Here is a 21883-nt window from a genome sequence, read left to right as displayed (position 1 = left end):
TTCAAGTGTGTCTCAGCGACGCTGTGTGCATGTGCTTTTTTTGCAGCCTGAGACCCTCAGAAGAATTGCCTAGTGATCGTGGGCACCAGAAGTTCAAGTGAGCCTCAGTGACGTTGTATGCGGTTGGTTTTTGCAGCCTGAGACCCTCGGAGGAATGGCCTTGTGATCGGGGGCGCCAGGAGTCCAAGTGAGTCTCAGCGACGCTGTGTGCGTGTGCTTAGTGCAGCCTGAGACCTTCGTGAGGATTGCCCTGTGACTATGCGCACCCGAGGCTCTAGGGAGTCTCAGCGACGCCGTGTGCGTGTTCTTCGTGCAGCCTGAGAGCTTCGTGAGGAATGCTCTGTGACCGTGCACACCCGAGGCTCATGGGAGTCTCAGCGATGCTGTGTGTGTGTGCCCTGTTGCAGCCTGAGATCTTTGTTATCATCATTGTTCCGGAATCAACCCAGTCGCATCGGACGCCCAAGTCGCGAGAGCCGCAGAGGAGAGCGAGGTCGCACGACCCAGGTAACGTGTGTCGTCACCTGGGGCGGGGTGTGGGCTCGGAGAGAGACGATTTCGGCCACTCCCCTTCTGGTAGTGTGAGCCTCTGTCCTAGCTCGTGTTGAGGCCCGTACGTGCCAAGGAGTGGTAGTACCGGGGCCGGAGCGGAGAGGTGCACATTGGTTTACACCAGATCAGTGTTGGGGGCATATGGTGATGGAAACTGAGCACGAGTCAGTGAGAGGGGCGGAGAGACTGTCTGAAGCACCATGATAGGTGCTGGAGTGTATTACATATTGCATTAATTCTGCATTACGAACTACCTCATTGTTGTAATACGCATTGCATTATTTCTGCATAACGAACTGCTGGATTGTTGTATTACGCATTGCATTAGTTTGCAAAACTAACTACCTGATTGTTGCATTATGCATTGCATTATTTCTGCACAACAAACTGCCTGATTGTTGTATTACACATTGCATTAGTTTGCAGAACGAACTACCTGATTATTGCATTACGCATTGCATTATTTCTGCATAACGAACTGCCGGATGGTTGCATTACGCATTGCATTAGTGTGCATCACGAACTGCATTATTCTTACATTGTAAAGTGCCTGATTCTAGCATTATGAACTGCATAGGCTTGCATTAGGACTGCATAGGATCACCTAGAAGTGCTCATGAATACCGCCAGAACTTACAGGAGCTGGCTGACCTAATAACTGGTTGACTGAGGTACCTACCTCAGACAACTGGGGAATCCCTGTTCCAACAGTGAAGAAACACCTACGACAGGTAGGACTACCCAATTTGCTACTATTTCCAGCAAACTGAAAGTTATTACAAACCAAACCAATTATTTCTTCACTGAACCGGCGGATGCCTAGGATTGGTTCAAACAGTGCCACTATGAGTCCTTAACTCCATCTACACCTGTGCAATGTCCTATGCTGGACAGACGTGGTTGATGGAACAAACGCAAACGACGGGGCACCATGAAGCCAGAGTGAAGAGTGCTTCCAACCTGGAGCAAGCCTGAGAAGAACAAATTCAGGCATTATCAACCGCAATTTATCTAGTGACAGAACGGCGCTTGCCACCTCCCTCCATCATCTCCTGGTGTTTGCTTTGGGATGAACACACTAGGCACCCTATTCCAAAACTGTGCACTCATCCCATTCGCACAGCTTCAAGCAGATTGTGAGCTGCCAGCTGGCAATTGTTATTCACTGTGGCATCCCAGGTGGTGAATAGAAAGACTGATCATTGGCATATAATGGAATCCAATATGGAAGAAATTACACCTCCATACAAAAAACAATAAGGGTGGAGACAGACAACTCCATTTAAAAACATTAATGGGGAAGTCGGTGAGGACTAACTTGATTATATTCCGATCGATATTGGACAAAACAGACCAGTGTTTAGATGCACTGGAAAAATCAGTGAGACATTACCGAGAACCAGAGTGTGGTCGAGATTGTAGAACATTCATTGGAGACTGGTGGGAGAGGTGTGGCGCCGCGGCCAGGGCGACTGACGCTGGAATCTGGGGATCAGAGTTCGATCCCCGGTTCCGGCGGCAGGTTAGCCCAGTACCATGTGACTCTGGGCAATAGCTTGCTTAATCTTCCCGACGGCCCCCAGCGCCTAGAGATTGTGCGCTTTACAAAATGTGGATTATAATCTTGAGGAGAGATGGAGATGTAACAGTGTGAGATTTTTGAGACTGACAAAAGTGAATTTGTATTTGCTCTGAAGTAAGCTAAATAATTTTGGTAATTTTGTGCTTCTCTTATAATGAAATTATTGTAAATTACTCGATTACACCTATTTGCATAATTTTGCGCATTTTCGGACAAAACGCCTACCAAGACCACAGAAACAGAGTGTGAGCAGGTGATGACTGCTGCTGTTCCTATTCTGTTACATTTAGCCCTATTCTCTTCACACAAAATACATTACCAGGTCAATTTTGAACGCAGAGGTGCATTCTGTGCTAAGAAAATAGCACTAAATGCAAGGTTATGCTCCTTACAACATTCTGCGTATTCTTGCATAATTTCTCTGTTATTTTGTGTAATTACGCTGCAACAAATTATGTGCAAATGGCCCGTCCCTTGTTGTCTCCCCTTCTGGAACTCCAGAACATACACAGAATCAGGGCATGGCATCTGTTAAACCAAATACCCGAGGCCCATCTTTGCCTGTTTTGTATGACATCAGCATTCTAGACAAGCTAGACTGCCCTCTAGACTGTGGGCAAGGAAAAACAATGGATCATTCTGTACAAAACATATGAATTAGATATGGCTTGTTGGAGCCTGCCAACATGTTAACAACGATGAATGGAAAAGCAGAGAATTCGAAGAGCCTGGACAAATTCTTTGCTTCTTCAGAGGGCTTGATGATGGATACATGAACCCAACCAACTCAGTACAACACCAACGCCTGGACAACAGGAAGATGATTCAAGGTTCAAGACTGATACCCAGGAGGTATATGTAAAGGTGAAGTTGGACACAGTTAATAGGAGATGCGCTGAGAAGGAGAAACCTTGTGATATAAGAGAGAACAAGCCAAACACAAATCAAGGACTTCCTTGAAAGCATGATTTGGGGCCCGATGTAGGTAATTCTTATTTACCACTTCTTAAATACCGAATTTTACCGATTCGGTATTTAAGAAGTGGTAAATATGAAGGGGGGAGATGTAGGTATTTCCAGATGTGTAAATACCGAATCTTTAAGATTCGTTATTTACCGAATCTGGAAATACCGAATCGGTATTTCCTATTGATTCCTATGGGCTGTGAAGCCCATAGGAATCAATGGGCAATACCGATTCTGTAATTACAGAATCGGTAAATACCGAATTTCTCAAGGGTGCCGGGGGTGTCACTTTGACACCCTCTGGCCCCCCCAAAACAGGCTCGGGTGCCATGTGGCAGGCATATATGCCCCAAGGGCAGGTCTGCCTGTCATATGGCAGAGGTGTGCATGCACACATGTGCATGCACACCGGAATCGGTATTTTACCATCAAATTGGATTTGATGGTAAAATACCGATTTTGTAAGGCTTGTGGGACTCAGAAGAGTCCCACCTACATCTCAAATTTACCGAATCGGTAAAAATACCGATTCGGTATTTTACAGAATCGGTAAATTTACCGATCGGTAAATTTACCGATTCTGTAAAATTAAGAGCCCTACATACCATTTCTGTAATACCGGTCACCGAAAATACAGATTTTCGGCCGTTACCGACCGACCTACATCTGGCCCTTGGTGATGTTACATGGTGAGGTATACAGGGAGAGATAGTAGTGGAATGGATAATGGTGGCAAAGTGGTGAAATATATGGGAGGATTAACTGCACACCATAAATATGGTTGTTGAGATAAATATTGTTATTTAGCCTAAAAATGTAAATTGCTATATTACTATCTGATTTCACAAAACCAATTAAAGATCACACTCATATGGCAAACTCCTCGGCAATCACTTAGTTTTAAGTCTGACTGAAACTTGACCCTTCCGTGTTTGGAAGCATACAGAACCCAACACCATAGCCTTTGTAACTAGCAGGTTTAATGCTCCTTGCGCGCCCTCATGAGTATAAGGGTTTTTTCAGCTCACCCATAGTAAGATTAGGTACTATAAGAAAGCCTAACGAGAAGAGGTACAGATGATTAGTTGCAAAAGAATACATATGAATCAGTAGTTTATCCCATCAAGGCAGTGTAATTTGTAAGACACACATTTATATTACATTTAGATAGTATTTTCAGGGTATAATACTGCTGCATCAAATTATTGTACATCAATATACATCACTGTAGACCTCATACAGTACACAAAAACCTCACACATAGAAACTTAAACATGATGCCTACCGTCACAACTAACAATTTGATGGTAATGAGCCGAATTTAGAGTTCGGTGGGTGGGTTACTTTGTCACAAATGCGACTGATAGCTTGTCCGCTGTATTACAATTGCATTGGCTATAATGCACTTGTGATATAGACAACAGGATATCTGTTAGTCCTGGCACCATTGGAGTGGGTCTCCCTTCCATGTTTTTTGCTGTTGCCTCCTGTATTTGTGTTATGTTTTTGCTGGTCTAGATGCTTTGGGCACTTTGCTACTGTTATTCAGAGCCAAAGTGCAAGTGCTCCCTTTTGTAAATTGTTGTAATTGATTCAAATGCTGCTGGTGGTCTTGCAGCACAGGTTGTGCCACCCACAGAAGAAGCTTGTAAAATATGTCTCAGGCCTGCCATTGCAGAGCCTGTTTGCAGTCTGGGACTGCCATGTCGACCTGGCAAGTGTACCCATTTGCCAGTCCCTAAACCTTCCATTTTCTACATGTTAGTCACCCCTAAGGTAGGCCCAAGATACCCCCATGGGCAGGGTGCATTGCATGTAAAAGGTAGGACATGCCCTGATGTGTGTGGCATGTCCTGATAGTGAATTATAGCCAATTTTGTTTTTCACTATTGTAAGGCTACCTGTTCCCATAGGCCAGAATGGGCAGTTTGATTATAACATGTTATAATCCTAATTGGGACAAGGTAGACATTTGAGTTTAGTATGCCTGAACTCAGAGTGTTAAAATACATCTTTTAGTAAGGGTGATTTTTACATTCTGTGTTTGAAAATACCACTTTTAGAAAGTAGGTATTTTCTTGCCTAACCATCCAGTTGTCTCTGCTAGGCTTGTGTATTCCATGTCTGGTTTGTGAGTGACAGGGGGCTGGAGAGGGCCTTGGCTCCAGCAGTCTGATGGGTCAGGGTTGGGCTGAAAAGAACCAGCAATGAATAGAGAGTAGAGGGAGGAGATTTCTTTTCACTGACCTGAGCCCTCCTAGAATAGAGAGTAGGGGGCGGAGATTTCCTTTCACTGACCTGAGTCCTCATAGAATAGAGAGTAGGGGGAGGAGATACCCTTTCAGCTGCCTGGGCCAGGTCTGCTCTCAAACGATGCTGTCTCCACCTCCTGCCAGGAAGCTGCACCCAGGAGGACAGAACTGGTTTTGACTAGGTACAGACACTCTCTGCCATCAGAGAACAAAGGATTTTGCAGTAAAAATATTGGAGCCCAGACCCCAGAACTTAAGATCACTTCTGGGAATCAAGATGAACCTTTGCCAAGGAGAAGAACCAAAGAAGCTGAAAGAAGATTACTGCCCCTGTGCTGTTTGCTGTTGGGATTGGCCTGCATTGGTTATTTTATTGCCAAGGAAAGGAGAAAAGGACTTTGTTGTGTTTACTTTATCATCTTTCATTAAGATCTCCAAGGGCTTTGGACTGAGCTTGCCCTCTATTCTGAAGTCTCAGGGACACAAATACTTCACCACCAGCTCCCCCTGAATTCCCCTGCTGGGAATTCTACCTGCAGAGAGGTGCCAGCTGTTGTTTGGGCCCTCTGAGAAGACTGCATGTTGCTGGGAGCTGGAAGCGCGACGTAATGATTAGAAGTGTGTTGCCACCGCAGCAGTTTCCGTCGCATCGCCGAAGAAGCATGCCGCCGCTGCAGTTGTTTGCCATCGCATCGCAGATGAAGCATGTCGCATCACCGGAGAAGCTTGCCGCCGCTGCAGAGGTCATCGTCGCATCACCAGAGAAGCGTGTCGCAGGGCCTGACACGGCTCCAAAGTTCATTGATTTTGCCGCACGGCCGTCGGGCGGGCATGCATCGCATCCAATGCATTATTGGTGTTTGGCTTCTTTGCCTGGGGCTAGGGAGTCGGCTCAGGCAGGTACCGAGTCGTTGAAGTTGTTGACATAGCTGGACTGGTGACCTATGCACTCTGGTTTATTTTTTGTGGCAGGCAGAAGCCCAATTAATCTGTTGGCTATCTGGGCCTGTTGTGGTGGTTCTTCTTTGGTGGGGAATGCTGATTATGAAGCTGATAATGGCATGGTCCACCCAGGTGACGGGTGAGGGTGTGTTGATTGTGACATCTTTAAATGACTTCCACCCAGCGGGAAGTTGGCTGTGATTTGCAGTTTGAAGTGGAGGTGTTCCATGTAATCAGTTTCTGTTTCTTTGTTGGTGGAGCAGCTGATGTGTCCTTAAAAAGTATGGGTATTCCTCCTCTGGATATGTGTTGGTAGTACAGCCTGATGAACTTGGATGCTGTGGGGATGACCTTAGCAATGTCTGGTCTTGATGCTATGGCCAGCCATGTTTCAGTGTGGAAAAGTTAATCGGTGGCAGCATTTTCCTGTAGGCCCCAGATGTCTGTGACGTCTTTGCTGAGTGAACAGGTGTTGAGGAGCATGCATGATGTAGAGCAGAGGAGTGTGTAAGTATTGTTTTATGTATGCTTGAGCTTGTGGGTTTTTGGGTGCTGTTGGTGTGGTGGGTATTGGAGCCTTGGGTGTGGTGGTGCAGCAGAAGCAACATGAGGTGTAGATGAAGGCACCCTCTGTGTTGCATGGTGTGAAGCGGCCGTAACGAGGTAAGCAGCAGCTTGGTTTCAGAGAACAGAGGAATGCCACAGGATAGCAGTAAGGTGGGTTAGGGCCAGTGTTCATGGCACAGGGTGCAGGCTAGGCTCGTACGAGTGCAGACAGGCTTGTCCCTGGCATGCCAATGATGTGTGCAAGCTACTCACATACACTGCACGTCTGCACTGAGGCCACAGTTAAGTAGGTCCTGTGAGGGGAGAGAAATGCAGGGGGTGTTAGGCAAGCCTGTGAGGAGTGCAGCAGGTAGGAAAGAGCAAGCAGAGGCTGGAGATATTCTTGATACAGTCAAATCAAATCAAATCAGGTGTTTGTTAAGCGCGACTACTCACACGTAAGGGTCTCAAGGCGCTGTGGGTGTGGGGGGGTTGCAGGTTCCAGTCCATTAAGAAGGGGGTCTGTCGAAGAGCAAGGTTTTGAGGTTTCTTGAGAAGATGGGGAGCGATGTTATCTGTCTGAGGTGGAGCGGAAGGTAGGTCCAGGCACAAAAGAAGGAGTGGCCTCCCGATCTGGTCTTGCTGGTGCGGGAGACCATGGCGTATGAGAGCTGGGCTGATCGTAGGGTCCTTTGGGGTGCGTGGAATTTGAGTCTGCTGTTCAGGTGTTCTGGCCTGGTGTCGTGGAGGGCCTTGTGAGCGTGGGTTAGCATCTTGAAGGTGACTGTAGCTTCGATGGGGAGCCAGTGCAGTGTGCGCAGGTGCTGGGAGGTGTGGCAGTGGTTTGGCAGGTTGAGAACCAGTCTTGCCGCGGCGTTTTGGATGTTCTGTAGCTTGCGGGTGAGGTTTTTGTTTATTCCGGCATAGAGTGCGTTGCCGTAGTCGAGCCTGCTGTTGACCAGGGCGTGAGTGACGGTCTTTCTGTGTTCGAGGGGGATCCATTTGAAGGTGTTACATAGGAGGCGGAGGGTGTGGAAGCAGGAGGACGAGACTGAGTTGATCTGGGGATCCATTTTGAGCTCTGAGTCCAGTATGATTCCCAAGTTGCGTGCGTGGTCCGTGGGGGTGGGCAGGCTTCCGAGGGAGAGGGGCCACCAGGTGTCGTTTCAGGCATCTGGGTTTGGGCCCATGATGAGTACTTCCGTTTTGTTTGTGTATAGTTGTAAGGAGCTGTTTTTCATCCATTTGGTGACGGCTTCCATGCCTTCTCGAAAGTTGTGTCTGGCAGTGTTGGGTTCGTTGGATAGGGAGAGGATGAGCTGGGTGTCGTCTGTGTATGACACAATGTTGAGTCCGTAGGTTCTGACGATGAGGGCGAGCGGACCCATGTAGACGTTGAAGAGCGTAGGGGTGAGGGAGGACCTCTGGGGGACTACGCAGGTGGTAGGTGTAGGGTGTCAGAGGAAAGGAGAGAGTCTGACCTACTGCGTTCTGCCGGAGAGGAAGGAGTGGATCCAGTTGAGGGCCTTGTCTTGGATCCCTGCGCCGTGGAGTCTGCATATTGGGGAGCGGTGAGAGACTGTGTCGAACGTTGCTGAGAGGTCGAGGAGGATGAGGGCTGCTGTTTCTCTTTTGTCCAGTAAGGTATGGATGTTGTGTGTTGCGGCAAGCAGGGCGGTTCCGTACTGTGGTTCTTTCTGAAGCCGGATTGGGAGGAGTTGAGGGTGTTGTGCTCTTCGAAGATTGTGGCGAGTTGGCTTTAATGGCTTTCTCAATGGTTTTTGCTGGGAACAGGAGCAGGGAGATTGGTCTGTAGTTTTTGAGGTTGGTGGGGTCTGCCAAGAGTTTCTTCAGGAGGGGGTTGATCTCAGCATGTTTCCAGTCGTCAGGGAACATGCGGTTGCCAGGGAGTGGTTGATGGTGTGGCAGAGCACAGGTGCGATGATGTCGGCAGCTCTGTTGAAAATGTGGTGGGGGCAGGGGTCTGTGGGGGCCCCGGAGTGGATTGACTTCATCGTTTTCAGTATATCTTCGGTGGTGAGGGCTGTCCAGTTGTCGATCGCTGGCTTCAGGGTGTTGGGGTGGTTGGTGAGGGTTCAGTGTGTTGGTTGTCTTCGTCGAAGTTGTCGTAGATGCTCTTGATTTTGCGGTGGAAAAAGCACCTGAGTTTGTCACAGAGGTCTTGTGAGGGAGGGATGTCGGTAGACTCGCTGGTGGGTTGGGCGAACTCCTTGATGATGTTGAAGAGTTCTTTGCTGTTGTGTGCATGAGTGGAGATTCTGTCTTCAATGCCTTGTTTTCTCTTTTTTCTGATGAGTTCTTGGTGGGCGTTGGAGGAGGCTCTGAAGTTGTTGTGGGCTTCTGTGGCTTCTTTGCTGTTCCTCCAGGCTTTTTCAAGGCGGCGGCAAGTGCGTCTGGACTCTCGAAGTTCGTGGTGAACATTCTAGCTTTCTTGGTGTGGCTGTTGTTGTTTTTCTTGAGGGGGGCTATGGTGTTGGTGCTGTCGGAGATCCATCTGTGCAGGGTTCGGGCTGCGGCGTTTTCCGCAATGGTTGGGGTGGACTTGCTGAGTGATGATGTTAGCTGGTCATCAGTGATTCTGGTCCAGTTTCTTCCTGGTAGCAGGTGCTGGTGTTTGTGGATGGTGGGTGTTCTGAAGGTGAACTGGACGCATTAATGGTCAGTCCATGGGAGTTCGGTAGTGTGGCTGAAGGTGATGGAGTTTCCTGTTGTGAGGGGTCGAGGGTGTGTCCTGCTGAGTGCGTGGGTTCGGTCACCATCTGGCGGAGTCCAATGTTGTGGAGGTTGTCCAGGAGGGATGTGATGCTGGGGTCCAGTTGGTTATCGAGGTGGAAGTTGAGGTCTCCCAGTAGGGTGTAGGTGGTTGACGTGTTGGCATGCAGAAAGATGATGTCTGTGAGTTGGCAAAAAGTCTGTGGGGTCCAGGGGGTCGGTAGATGAGGGTTCCACAGAGGGTAGAGGTAGGGCTGTGCAGTATCTTGAAGTGAAGGTGACCCATCAGGTCTATGGGCTCTTCCGTGAGTGTGCTCAAGCGGAGGGTGAGTTTGTGGACAATGACGTTTCCTCCTCCAGGGCGGGTGGGGCAGTCCTTCCTGGATATCTTGTGTCCTTGGGGAATAGGGATGGCGATGTCCGGTCCCGAGGTGATGTTGGTCCAGGTTTCGGTAAAGAATGCTACGTCCGGTGGAAGTGCTGTTGAGGAGGTCCCAGATTTCGGTGGCGTGTTTGTGGCGGGATCAGACGTTGAGGAGGATGCATTGCAGGGTCTTTGGTTTGGTTGTGTTGTTGCGGGTGGATTGCGCTGGGTCAGTGGTCTTGGCAGTGCAGCAGGTGTGCCAGCAGAGGTGACAGCTGAAGGGTCCGTGGGTGTCGGCTGGTGATGCTAGCTTGCAGTTGTTGTTGCGGTATGGGTTGAGAGCGTGGAGTGCCGCTGGGTCGTAGCGGTAGCGGTAGCGGTGCAGAGATCCAGGGTTCCTTGGGGTGGTTGCAGTCGGGTCATGGACGGGTGCTGACGGGCTTGCCTTTGCCACCCCGGCGACCTGGTACCGCAGCGGACTTGCAGTGGCCGCCATTAAGTAGGGGTCGGGGAGGGCTGGACAGCTGGGAGGCGGGAGCAGGGAGGGGAGCTGAGTTGGGCCCATTGCACTGGTCGTGCTGGGGGGAGGGCCGCGGGGGCAGCAGCAGCAGGGAAAAACAGGCTAAAAAAGGCAAAAGGAAAAAGGCAAAAAGAGAGAGAAAAGTGCAAATGAGACAGCAAAGAGTGAAAGGGGGAGATTGAGATGAGGGTTAAAAAATGAGTGATAAACGGAGGAAAGACACAGGAGAGTGAAGGGGGGAGCTTGAAATGAGGGGAAAACAACAGAAAATGGAGGTTAAGACCCAGAAGGAGAGTGAAGGGGGGGAGATAGAAGTGAGTGAAAAAACGAGTAAAAAAGGAGAGGTAAAGCGGAGCAAGAGAATGGAGACAGAGGTCCACTGGACCACCAGGAATGAGGTGCAGGTGAAACATGCAGGTGGAGGAGGTCCTCGAACCCCAATACTCGAGAGTGCAGGGGCTCAAGCGAAGGCCTCACTTAATGGTAGAGCTGCGAGGGAGGGAGAGCAATTTCACTGACAATGAGTCAGTGGTCTTGCTCGCCTGTCCCCGCAGTGGCCGCCATTAAGTAGGGGTCGGGGGGGGGGCTGGACCGCTGGGAGACGGGAACAGGGAGGTGAGCTGGATTGGGCCGGTCGCACTGGTCGGCATGGGGGTGAGGGCCCGTGGGGGCAGCAGCGGCGGGGGAAAAACGGGCTAAAAAAGGCAAAAAGAGAGAGAAAAGTGCAAATAAGGCAGCAGAAGTGCAAGAAAGAGTGGAGGAAAGACACTGAGGACACAGGAGAGTGAAATGGGGAGATTGAGATGAGGGTAAAAAACGAGTGAAAAACGGAGGAAAGACAAAGGAGAGTGAAGGTGGCAGCTTGAAATGAGGGGAAAATGACAGAAAATGTAGGTTAAGACCCAGAAGGAGAGTGAAGGGGGGAGATAGAAGTGAGGGAAAAAACAAGTAAAAAAGAAGAGGTAAAGCGGAGCAAGAGAATGGAGACAGAGGTCCACTGGACCACCAGGAATGAGGCACAGGTGAAACCTGCAGGTGGAGGAGGGCCTCGAACACCGACACTCGAGAGTGCAGGGGCTCGGGAGAAGGCTTCATTTAATGGTAGAGCTGCGAGGGAGGGAGAGCAATTTCACTGACAATGAGCTAGTGGTCTTGCTCGCCTGTCCCCGCAGTGGCTGCCATTAGGTAGGAGTTGGGGAGGGCTGAACAGCAGGGAGGCGGGAGCTGGGAGGTGAACTGGATTGGACCGGTCGCACTGGTCGTGCTGGGGGGGGATGGGCTGCGGGGGCAGCTGTGGCGGGAAAAAACAGGCTAAAAAAGGCAAAAGGAAAAAGGCAAAAAGAGAAAAGTACAAATGAGGAGGCAAAAGTGCAAGAAAGAGTGGAGGAAAGACACAGAGGATAAAGGAGAGTAAAAGGGGGAGATTGAGATGAGGGTCAGTTACTATACGGAACACTGTCCTAAAATGCCCTGGAACCTGGGCCCAACTGGCTGCCGGGCGTTTTGGTGTGCTGCCAAGCTGGGGGCTGATTTTACTGTGGTGGGGGCTGATTTTGGGTCTGCGTGTGCTTCTAAATCAACAAAGCAAAACTAATGGTTTTAAGCACACGCAGTTCCCCATCAACAAAATCAGCCTCCACCGCAGTCAACATTAAGTGGATCAGGATAGTGGTCTGGCTGAACTGCTTTGGAAGGCAAAATTTTGCAACCTTTTTAGAAATAATTTGATGATATTTGTATCAAAAATCTGGATCTCCACTCAATTATCAATATTTAGTAAAATGGTGCTCATATGTCTATCTTGTTCCTAGGCCAAGACACACTAATATGCTTTTTAGACAGAGTAGAGTATTTAACAATTGAAAGCTGCCACAATCCCAGCCGTCTTGGTACTTTGGTGCCACAGTTACTGCAGAAAGATGTAAGTTAGGCTAACTTTCATATTTTGCTTCTGAGCAATATGCTACTGTTGCCGTCTACTTCCCAAGGTCTGAGAGAATTTCATAGACGCCATGACCTCTCGGGAGTGGAATATGGCTTCTAACATGACCACATTCACAAGGTATCCTGGTAATTTGTAGGATTATCTTTGCTGGGGTAACCCTTGACAAAACCAAATTTTGGCATTTCCGTCACGGGTACTGCATGCACCCATATTTCTCAACAGTGCCAGGTGGAATCTCAAGGAATACTAAAGGCCTGGTAATTTCCCCCAGGGATCATGTGAGTGAATGGCGTGGTGGGTGGAAATTAGGTTGGGGAATGTAGTGCCTTCACTAGACTAAGAGCCTCATTATGATTCTGGGGTACTGAGGACCGTCAGACTCATGGGGGCGCCGGTGGCGGTGGTTCAGCCACTGCTGCACCGGTGGTCTGACCACCATATTACAGCTTTGGTGGATGGTCCACAATTGCATCACCATAACTGCCAGGGAACTTGGTTCCCAGGCCGTGGTATGGCAGTGTGTGGCCGCAATATGCTTGACAGGGCTGCTGCAGCCCCGGCATGCATATTACGAGTTTCCTCACTGCCAGCGGTTTCATGGCGGTGTGCGCACCATAAAACTGCTGGTGGTGAGGAAACTAAGAGAGCCCTACAGGGCCCACAGGTGCCTCATGCAATGAGGAAGATAAAGGGAGACACATGCTGTGCCCCCAATCCTCATGCACGCCCAGTTCCTGCACAGCATCGATGTAACAGTCCATGATTTGGAGGAACTGGCTTTGGCATTCCCATTGAGGTGCCTTCTTCAAAGGCACCACTGTGGGAACATCAAAGGACCACCCACCAGACCAGGAGTAATCTCCTAATGTGGTGCCTGGCGGTCAACTTCAGCAGTGCGGGAGCAGGGTGGTGCCGCACCACCCCGTTTCTTCACCACCAAAGTCGTAATCAGCCCGTAAACATTCTGGCCTCAGTGCTGTCATGGGTGGGTGCTGTAGCCCATTTAACTCTATTCTAGCTATATCTATATTATATATTAGCAATGTTATTGTATGGGGATGCATCACAAAGATGGGACAGGATTGGTATCACTTTTGGCCAAGTCGTAGTTTAATTTCAGACAGAAATGTACAATTTATCTCTGATGAGTCGGATAAATGTACCATGTACCCACATTTGCCTGTAGCCCAGGGTTCAGGGAACATTGTTCATTGACCTGAACAAATACTACAGCATCCACACCAAATGTCAACAAATCTGCTACCAAAAAGCTTAGTTGGTGTTTTAAAGCCACTGAAAGGGTATTAGTAATTTGCTTAGGAATCTAGCTGGAGTCTAAAGAATGCCAGTATACCGTGCCTCAGGTGTCAGCAACTGGGGCTTCCACAGATGAGTTGAAATTGAGTTAATTGAAGCTCAGAGTAGCAAGCAGTGCCAGAAAACAGAATTGGTGTCACCCACGGGTGTTCTGATCGTAACTGGTCTTTACGCAACAGTTGCTAGTTTTAGTCAACATTTTCAGGGACACTTAAAGAGTACTTGGCACTAAGTGGACAAGGAAGCATCAACCGTACATGGGCTCGCTATGTAAGTTGATACCAAAACATGCATCCATAAAATGTGCACAAATTGTATGATGTCGAAGATGATTCCAACAGGTTCACACAAAATTAAGAACATCTGGCAGCTGAGGTGCAGTTCTTCATGGCTCTTTGCTTCTGGGAAGGTTCTAACCTTTAGTCAGTGCTCAATGCAGATATTGGTTCCTACAAAAATTTACCCACCTCCCAGTGCAGTCTAGATTTTTGTCTTCCCAGCAGAAGTAGCAATATTTGACTTTTACTCTTGTCATGGACTTAGGGCACAATTTACATGTTGGTGACAACGGTACTCCATCCCAACGACAACAGAGTTTCCTCCCTGCTAACATAGTGGTCCTCCCACCAGATTTATCTGTGGGCGGACCTTAATATTGGCCACTGTGAAGGCTACTCTGTCTCTGCCATGGCCAAACTTCTCAGACAGCCCTACAGAGTATGGGCCATAGAAAGTTGGGCTGTCATTACACCCACCTAATTTAGATGAGCGGAATGAAAGGTCAGTTTTTACAGCCTGTCACAGCCAGGGAAACCACAGGCAATGAGGGGCCATGAAAACTGCTAAATGCTCCTCTTGCCATGGAAGAGGACTCCTATGGTGAGGGGAGTATTGCATTTTTTATTTTTAAAAAGAAAATCCTTTTTTGGGATTTTCTTTTTGAAAATAAAAAGAAAGAACTGTTTGGTACAGGGCTCTGTCTTGCTGACAGAGCCCTGTACCAAACATTAAAATGCATTGAATGGAACTGCCATGGTGGTAATGCTTTATAAATGACCGGCAACTCAGTGGTCATTTAAAAATCTGAATGGTGGTCCCTCCATCTGAGTGATTGAGTAATTTACTTCGTCATCTTGGTGGAACCACGGATAATCCGCCCAAATATAAATCAGGCCCTTCGTCACAACCTAGGAGCAAGTGTCAGTGAGGAGTCCAATTTCTTGCACATTATCGCTCTCATAATTCAAACAAATACAAGATACTGGATTGAGGAAAGCTGGGAAATCTGGGGATACTGGCAGGTAGACAGGGCCTAATAACAATTGAATTCAGGTTGGTAACCATTTTTGCATGTATTTCGCTAAGATCCTTACAGTAGAGTGAGAAGAAGCAGAGATTGGTCACTGGGAGGTGGATTGGCACTTCAAAGTCCAAGTTTCTGATGGGGTCTAGGATTTTCTGTGTCGGTGAAGGAGATGACTTGTGGCAGCAGCTAATCTAATATTATTAGCAGGTGCTTGAAGATGGCACAACTCCATCAATTATAGTGTCAAAATTAGACTTTGTTGAAACTGCCATGGACAATAAAAGAAAAAGGCCACGATGGATGCCCCAAAGAAAGGAAAGCCATGCAGACCTTATCTCTAATGGATGGAACCACTTTATTGTGTTACATAAAGTATGTCATCAACGAGGTCACCTTTCACACCACACACAGTTCCATGCATGCTGCAACCTCACAACACCCACTCACAAAATGTATCCTTGTATTGTGATACTGAGTATATTCAAACAATAAAGCCAACACAGACTGCCTGCAGGCCTTACCTACATTTAAATATTTAGTTAAAGTAGTATGTTTTGAAACACTAATTCATCTTTGAAACATGAATGTTATAGAACAACTCAATCATGCAACATATTGTATTGTTGAACAAGCTGTATGTGATATCGCATACCAATAGCAATCATTTCCTGCTGAAATTACAGATATCCTCAAGGATGATATTACTAATTGCTTCCCAAATAAAATAGACAACTAAGCTATATAATTTGTAATCATAAACCAATAAGAAAATTTGCAATTTGAGTTACATTGATTTCGTGCACCATTTAATGTTTCGCTAATTATTTAACCATTTTACAAATGACATTTCAAAGCGATGATCTTGGCGTTATCATAATTATATATACTTCATTATTTGTGGGTGGGTGCCAATTTGGAGCATTAACATATCTTAATGTACTCTGGCAATCAGTTTTCATTTTCGTCACTTCATATGAAGCTGAAACAAACGCAACTAATACTACTACTACTATTACTACTACTAATACTGATAAATATAATAGTAATAATAATCATAAGAATAATAATAAAAATTCAAAGCACTATAAATTACAGATGTTACTACCCAATATAATCATGATTAAGCCCATGCTACAAAGCATTTATGAAGTATCTCAAATGTGTTTTTATGCAGTGTTCCACTACTTGTGGATTGGGTGCTGTATGGAGGGATGTGTATTGCAGTACCATGAATTCTTCCCATTGCCAACATGTTAAAAAACCTGACCCTGCAAGAACATGTCATCTTCGTCCTTGTGCTGTCTGGAAAATTGCAAATTGGAGCAAGGTAAGACTAGTTCTTCATCAAGGTAAAATGCTGTTAGCTTGTCTGTTGATGTTACAATAGAGTGAATATAACTATCAGGGCAATGGAGCCTATGTATTGGTATGGTGTGTATCTAATACTTAGTAATTGGAAATATTTTTGATCATGGCCCAGTATAAAAATGTGCTGTATTTTTTTTTCATTTGTCGTTATATGATTTGTTTTTTGTAATGTACATTACCATTTTTTCATGTTAATGTTTCAACTTTATGATAGTACTCTAACTCTAATTTGACTTTTATATCGAGAGTTTTTTACTTTATTTTTCACCTGTTCTGTTGGTTTCATTGCGAAATGTAATATATGTGGAAATACATTGGTCTATATATCTATTAACTGATATGAGCAATAAAAATAAGTGTGGACCCTTATTCACAATATTTTAGACTGTTACTGGAAAGCCTATTCCTTAGAGATGAAAGATATTGTTTGAAACTACTAGATGCCCACAATCACCCCCCAAAACGTGGGTGAATTGGTTAAGAGAACCTAAACCAAATAGGAATTATGAAGGATAGTCATGACAAGATACTGAAAGCCGCTGAAATGTCATTCACGTTTAGCGATTTCCATGCCTGTTTTTGCTCATAAAATAAGGATAACTACACACATTACGGACGAACACAATATTGAATTGCCTTGTTTATTAGGTGAGCCTGTGTCTTATTTGACAAACCCAACGAGCCGGCAAAATTTAATAAGGTTATCCAATCCCTTTCTGTGGGACAACCACCCTCTCCAGATGTTTTCTCAGACCTCTTCTATAATATTATCATTTAAAGAAATGGCTGATCTAATATTGTACCTGTTTCAGGACATCACCCATTCTCGGGGGATGTACGTTGTTACAACGCATGCTTTTACTACGCATGCCTAACGCAGGTTTTTCAACGCAAATCGTTACAACGACTTGCGTTGGGGGGTGCTGGATAGTGAATAGTTTAATTTCCTTTTCCAACTCCAGCCCCATGGATAGTAGGGAAGGTGTTGGATAGTAAATTAAACTATTACCTATCCTAGAGCCCCCCCCAGCGCAATTTGATATAATGACTTGCGTTGAAAAACCTGCGTTGTAAAGGCACTGCGTGGTAAAAGTTGTGTCGTAAAGGATGTTTCCCATTCTGGGGCCACAGCAACAGAGGCCGCAGTTGCTGTCATTTCTAAAGAGGATAAAGATCCTTTATTATTGGCGAATATCAATAAATGTAAAACCCAATCCAAATGACAAGCCACCTGTCTAGTGAAAGTTATACCAGACATCATATACTCATCCCAAACTGGCTTTATAAGGTGAAAGTACTGCAGTGACAACATAAGAAATAATTATGACTTCAAAATTGTATGCCGCATCAGTAGCAGCTATTTCACCAGATGTGAAAAAAATCTGAAGACAAACTGCAATGGGGCGTTCTTGGTTCAGCATTGTTAAAGTACGTATTCGGTCATCACTTTATTAAAATGTTGATGTCACTTTATGTTTAACGTAGTTCGAGAGCAGGAGTGAATGGAATACTGTCTAAAGGCTTTAAATTAGAACAAGGAATGAGGCAAGGATATTCCCTCTCAACCTTTTTATTTCCATTAGATTAATAACTAGTTCCAGTTTACATCAGTACTAGTAAATCTTTGGAGAGAGGTCGAGGGGGTGGCAAACTTACAAAGCAGCAGCTTTAACATATGTGTTTCATAATAAATAAATGCGGCCTATTACCTTTGATGTAACTTTTATTAAAACAATTAGAACATTGGCATCTTGTGTAGCTCTTCCAAATGAACCAATCAAAACGTACAGCCATAATCACTGGCTTGTCATTATAACCAACTCAGATCTAATGTATGGAGCATGCGTAATCCTACAAGGCAACCTTCAGGCACACAATAATAACATTACAAATATGTACACAATTACATTTGTCACAACTATATAAAATCCCTCTTAAAAAGGCCTCAAATGGATTATCACGTTGTAAATCTTCTATCCTCACGGTTTGTTCAAGTGAGTCACCAACACCAAAAATCAATCAATCAATCAATCATGACACTTGTATAGCGCGCTACTCACCCGGAAGGGTCTCAAGGCGCTTGGGGAAGGGGGGTCCGCTACTGCTCGAACAGCCAGGTCTTCAGTTGCTTCCTGAAGGATAGGTGGTCCTGGGTCAGCCGAAGGTGGATGGGGAGTTCCATGTCTTGGCCGCCAGGTAGGAGAAGGATCTGCCTCCGGTGGTGGTTCTTCGGATGCGTGGTACGGTGGCGAGGGCGAGGCTGGCAGACCGTAGCTGGCGGGTGGGTGTGTGGAAGGTCAGGCGGTCGTTGAGGTACTTGGGGCCCAGGTCGTGGGGAGACTTGTGTGCGTGGGTGAGGAGCCGGAACGTGATACTCTTGCTGACGGGGAGCCAGTGCAGGTCCCTCAGGTGGCCGGAGATGTGGTTGCGTCGGGGGATGTCCAGGATGAGTCGGGCGGAGGCGTTCTGGATGCGTTGGAGTCTTTTCTGTAGCTTGGCTGTGGTTCCGGCGTAGAGGGTGTTTCCGTAGTCCAGTCGGCTGGTGACTGTCTTCCTGGTTTCGGTCGGGATCCATCGGAAGATCTTGTGGAGCATGCGGAGGGTGTGAAAGCATGAAGAGGAGACGGCGTTGACTTGTCTGGTCATCGATAGGGAGGAGTCCAGGATGAAGCCCAGGTTGCGTGCGTGGTCTGTAGGCTTGGGTGCCGTGCCCAGGGCTGGGGGCCACCAGGAGTCGTCCCAGGCGGAGGGTGATGGTCCCAGGATGAGGACTTCCGTCTTGTCTGAGTTCAGTTTCAGGCGGCTGTTCTTCATCCACTCGGCGACGTCTTTCATCCCTTCGTGGAGGCTGGTTCTGGCGGTGTCGGGGTCTCTAGTGAGGGAGAGGATCAGCTGGGTGTCGTCGGCATAGGAGATGATATTGAGGTTGTGTTGGCGTGCGATGGTGGCGAGAGGTCTCATGTAGACGTTGAAGAGGGTGGGGCTGAGTGATGATCCTTGCGGGATGCCGCAGATGACTTCAGTGGCCTCGGATCGAAACGGGGGGAGGCGGACTCTCTGTGTTCTTCCGGCGAGGAACGAGATGATCCACTTCAGTGCTTTCCCTTGGATGCCGGTGTTGCTGAGGCGTTGGACTAGGGTGCGGTGGCAGTCCGTGTCGAACGCTGCGGAGAGGTCCAGGAGGATGAGTGCTGCTGTTTCCCCGTTGTCGAGCAGGGCTCGGATGTCGTCGGTGGCTGCGATGAGGGCGGTCTCGGTGCTGTGGTTGGCTCTGAAACCGGACTGCCAGGGGTCGAGGGATCCATTCGTCTCGAGGAAGGCGGCAAGTTGTCTGTTGGCGATCTTCTCCATGGCTTTGGCAGGAAAGGGGAGGAGCGAGATGGGGCGGAAGTTTTTGAGGTCGGTGGGGTCCGCTGTTGGTTTCTTCAGTAGGGCGCTGAGCTCGGCGTGCTTCCAGCTCTCCGGGAAGGTGGCGGTGTCGAAGGAGGTGTTGATGACGTCTCGGAGTTGGGGTGCGATGGTGGAGTCGGCCTTGTTGAAGAGGTGGTAGGGGCAGGGGTCAGTCAGGGATCCGGAGTGGATGGTGTTCATCGCGCGGGCTGTGTCTTCGGTGGTCACTGTGGTCCAGGTGCGGAGGGTCGGAGGTGGGGTGCGTTGGTTCGACGGTTGGGAGCGTGGAAGGGGCGCCGAAGCTGTTGTGGATGTCGGCGATCTTGCGGTGGAAGAATGAGGCGAGGGAGTCGCAGAGATCTTGTGAAGGGGTGATGTCGATGTTGCCGGTGCTGGGGTTGGAGAACTCCTTGACGATGCTGAAGAGTTCCTTGCTGTCGTGGGCGTTGTTGTCCAGTCGGTCCTTAAGTGATTTCTTCTTGGTGGTGCGGATAAGCTGGTGGTGCTTGCGGGTCGCGAGTTTGAGGGCGGTCATGTTGTCAGTGGTCCGGTCGAGGAGCCAGGCTTTCTCGAGGGTGCGGCAGGCCTTCTTGGAGTCCTTGAGTTTGTCAGTGAACCAGGGGGCCTTCTTGCTTCTGGGTTTGCTGGGAGGGTTCTTCAGTGGTGCGACGTCATCGGCGCAGGCGGTCAGCCACTGCGTGAAGTGGCCGGCCGCTTCGTTAGGTTCCGGTGTGCTGGCCGGTGGGCTTTGGCTGAGGGAGGTGGTGAGCTGGTCGGCGGTGATCTTGCTCCAGCTTCTGTGAGGAGCCTGTTGCGGGTGGTGGTGGGTTGTGGTTCTTCTGGAGCTGAAGTGGACGCAGCTGTGGTCGGTCCAGTGAAGTCCGGTGGAGTGGCTGAAGGCGATGTGCTTGCTGGATGAGAAGACGGGATCAAGTGTGTGGCCGGCGTAGTGGGTGGTGGTGTTGACCAGTTGCTTGAGTCCGAGGATGGCGAGGTTGTCCAGCAGGGTGACGGTGTTGCGGTCCTTGCTGTTCTCCTTCCCTACTATGGTAATCCATGCTCTTCCATGGAAAAAAATGCCATCCAACAAGCTCTGACCGTAGTATATTAACAATCCACTATTAAAAGCCTGTAGCTTTTAACATATGCTTTTCGCAATAAGTAAGCCAGGCTTACTAGCTTTTACATAGCTTTTCTTAATAAACATATTAAGCCAATGAAATCTGATATACCTTTTCACAATGAACCAATAAGTCCTTTAGTCTGTACCATTTCTTGACACCTATACCAACATAGCCCTACTGAAGTGTGCGAATGCTAGCAACCATCATACATACAGTTATAAAATCAGAAATATGTATACATTTACAGTCATCTATCCTTATGGTTTGTCAGAGGGATTAAGCAACACTAAAACAAGTTTATGCTACAGTAAACTGTGAGATTCCATGTAACAAAATACCTCTCTGCATTTTAATAAAATAGTAATATTCCAGCTTCAAATGCCTATTGACTTGTACAATCCTTTTCATAATAATAAGTCAGGCCCACTGACTTTATTGTAACTTTTCATAATAAACAAATCTATCTTCTGGCCTTGGGCATTTGCTTACCACCATAACTAAAAAAGCTCTGCTGTATTGAGCATCAGCATTGACACATGGCAGCCAGATAAGAATAAACACCATAATTATCCAACTATCTGGGAGAAAGGCCAAACACAATGGGAACCAGCCATTACAGCACATGTCACTACAACGAATGTCACTACAACGCATGCCATTACAATGCATACCATTACAACTCATGTGAGCAACAAGGACCCCCTGGTACAGATGCGTATCCTGGGACAGGGTAAATAATGTATGTAAACTAACACTCCCAGGCATAAAATACAACAGTAACACAATAGAGTGAACAAACAAACTACTAGGGTATCAAAAAATATACATTTTTAATTCGAATAAAAATACAATTAATAACAATCAATACACTGATAAAAGTTAATAAAAATGCTAGACTGATATATAAGGATTCACAAAACAATCAATTTAAGAATCAAAATTTAGAGATCAAAGGAGGTTAGGTGGTAACCGGATA

General features: G+C 47.3%; 1 protein-coding gene across 2 annotated transcripts in view; it reads left to right on the top strand.

Moving 5' to 3' along the window:
- Nucleotides 1-21883, top strand: part of ADAMTS12 (ADAM metallopeptidase with thrombospondin type 1 motif 12) — a 2873463-nt gene that overhangs the window by 2564746 nt on the left and 286834 nt on the right. For both annotated transcript variants that reach the window (XM_078677277.1, XM_078677276.1), the window contains one exon: nt 16200-16352. In XM_078677277.1, the coding sequence (XP_078533403.1) occupies nt 16200-16352 (153 nt within the window). The remainder of the gene's footprint in view (nt 1-16199; nt 16353-21883) is intronic.

The sequence above is a fragment of the Lissotriton helveticus genome, chromosome 2_1 (assembly GCF_964261635.1).
Source record: "Lissotriton helveticus chromosome 2_1, aLisHel1.1, whole genome shotgun sequence".
Classification (NCBI taxonomy): domain Eukaryota; kingdom Metazoa; phylum Chordata; class Amphibia; order Caudata; family Salamandridae; genus Lissotriton; species Lissotriton helveticus.
This window is presented reverse-complemented; position numbering and strand designations above follow the sequence as displayed.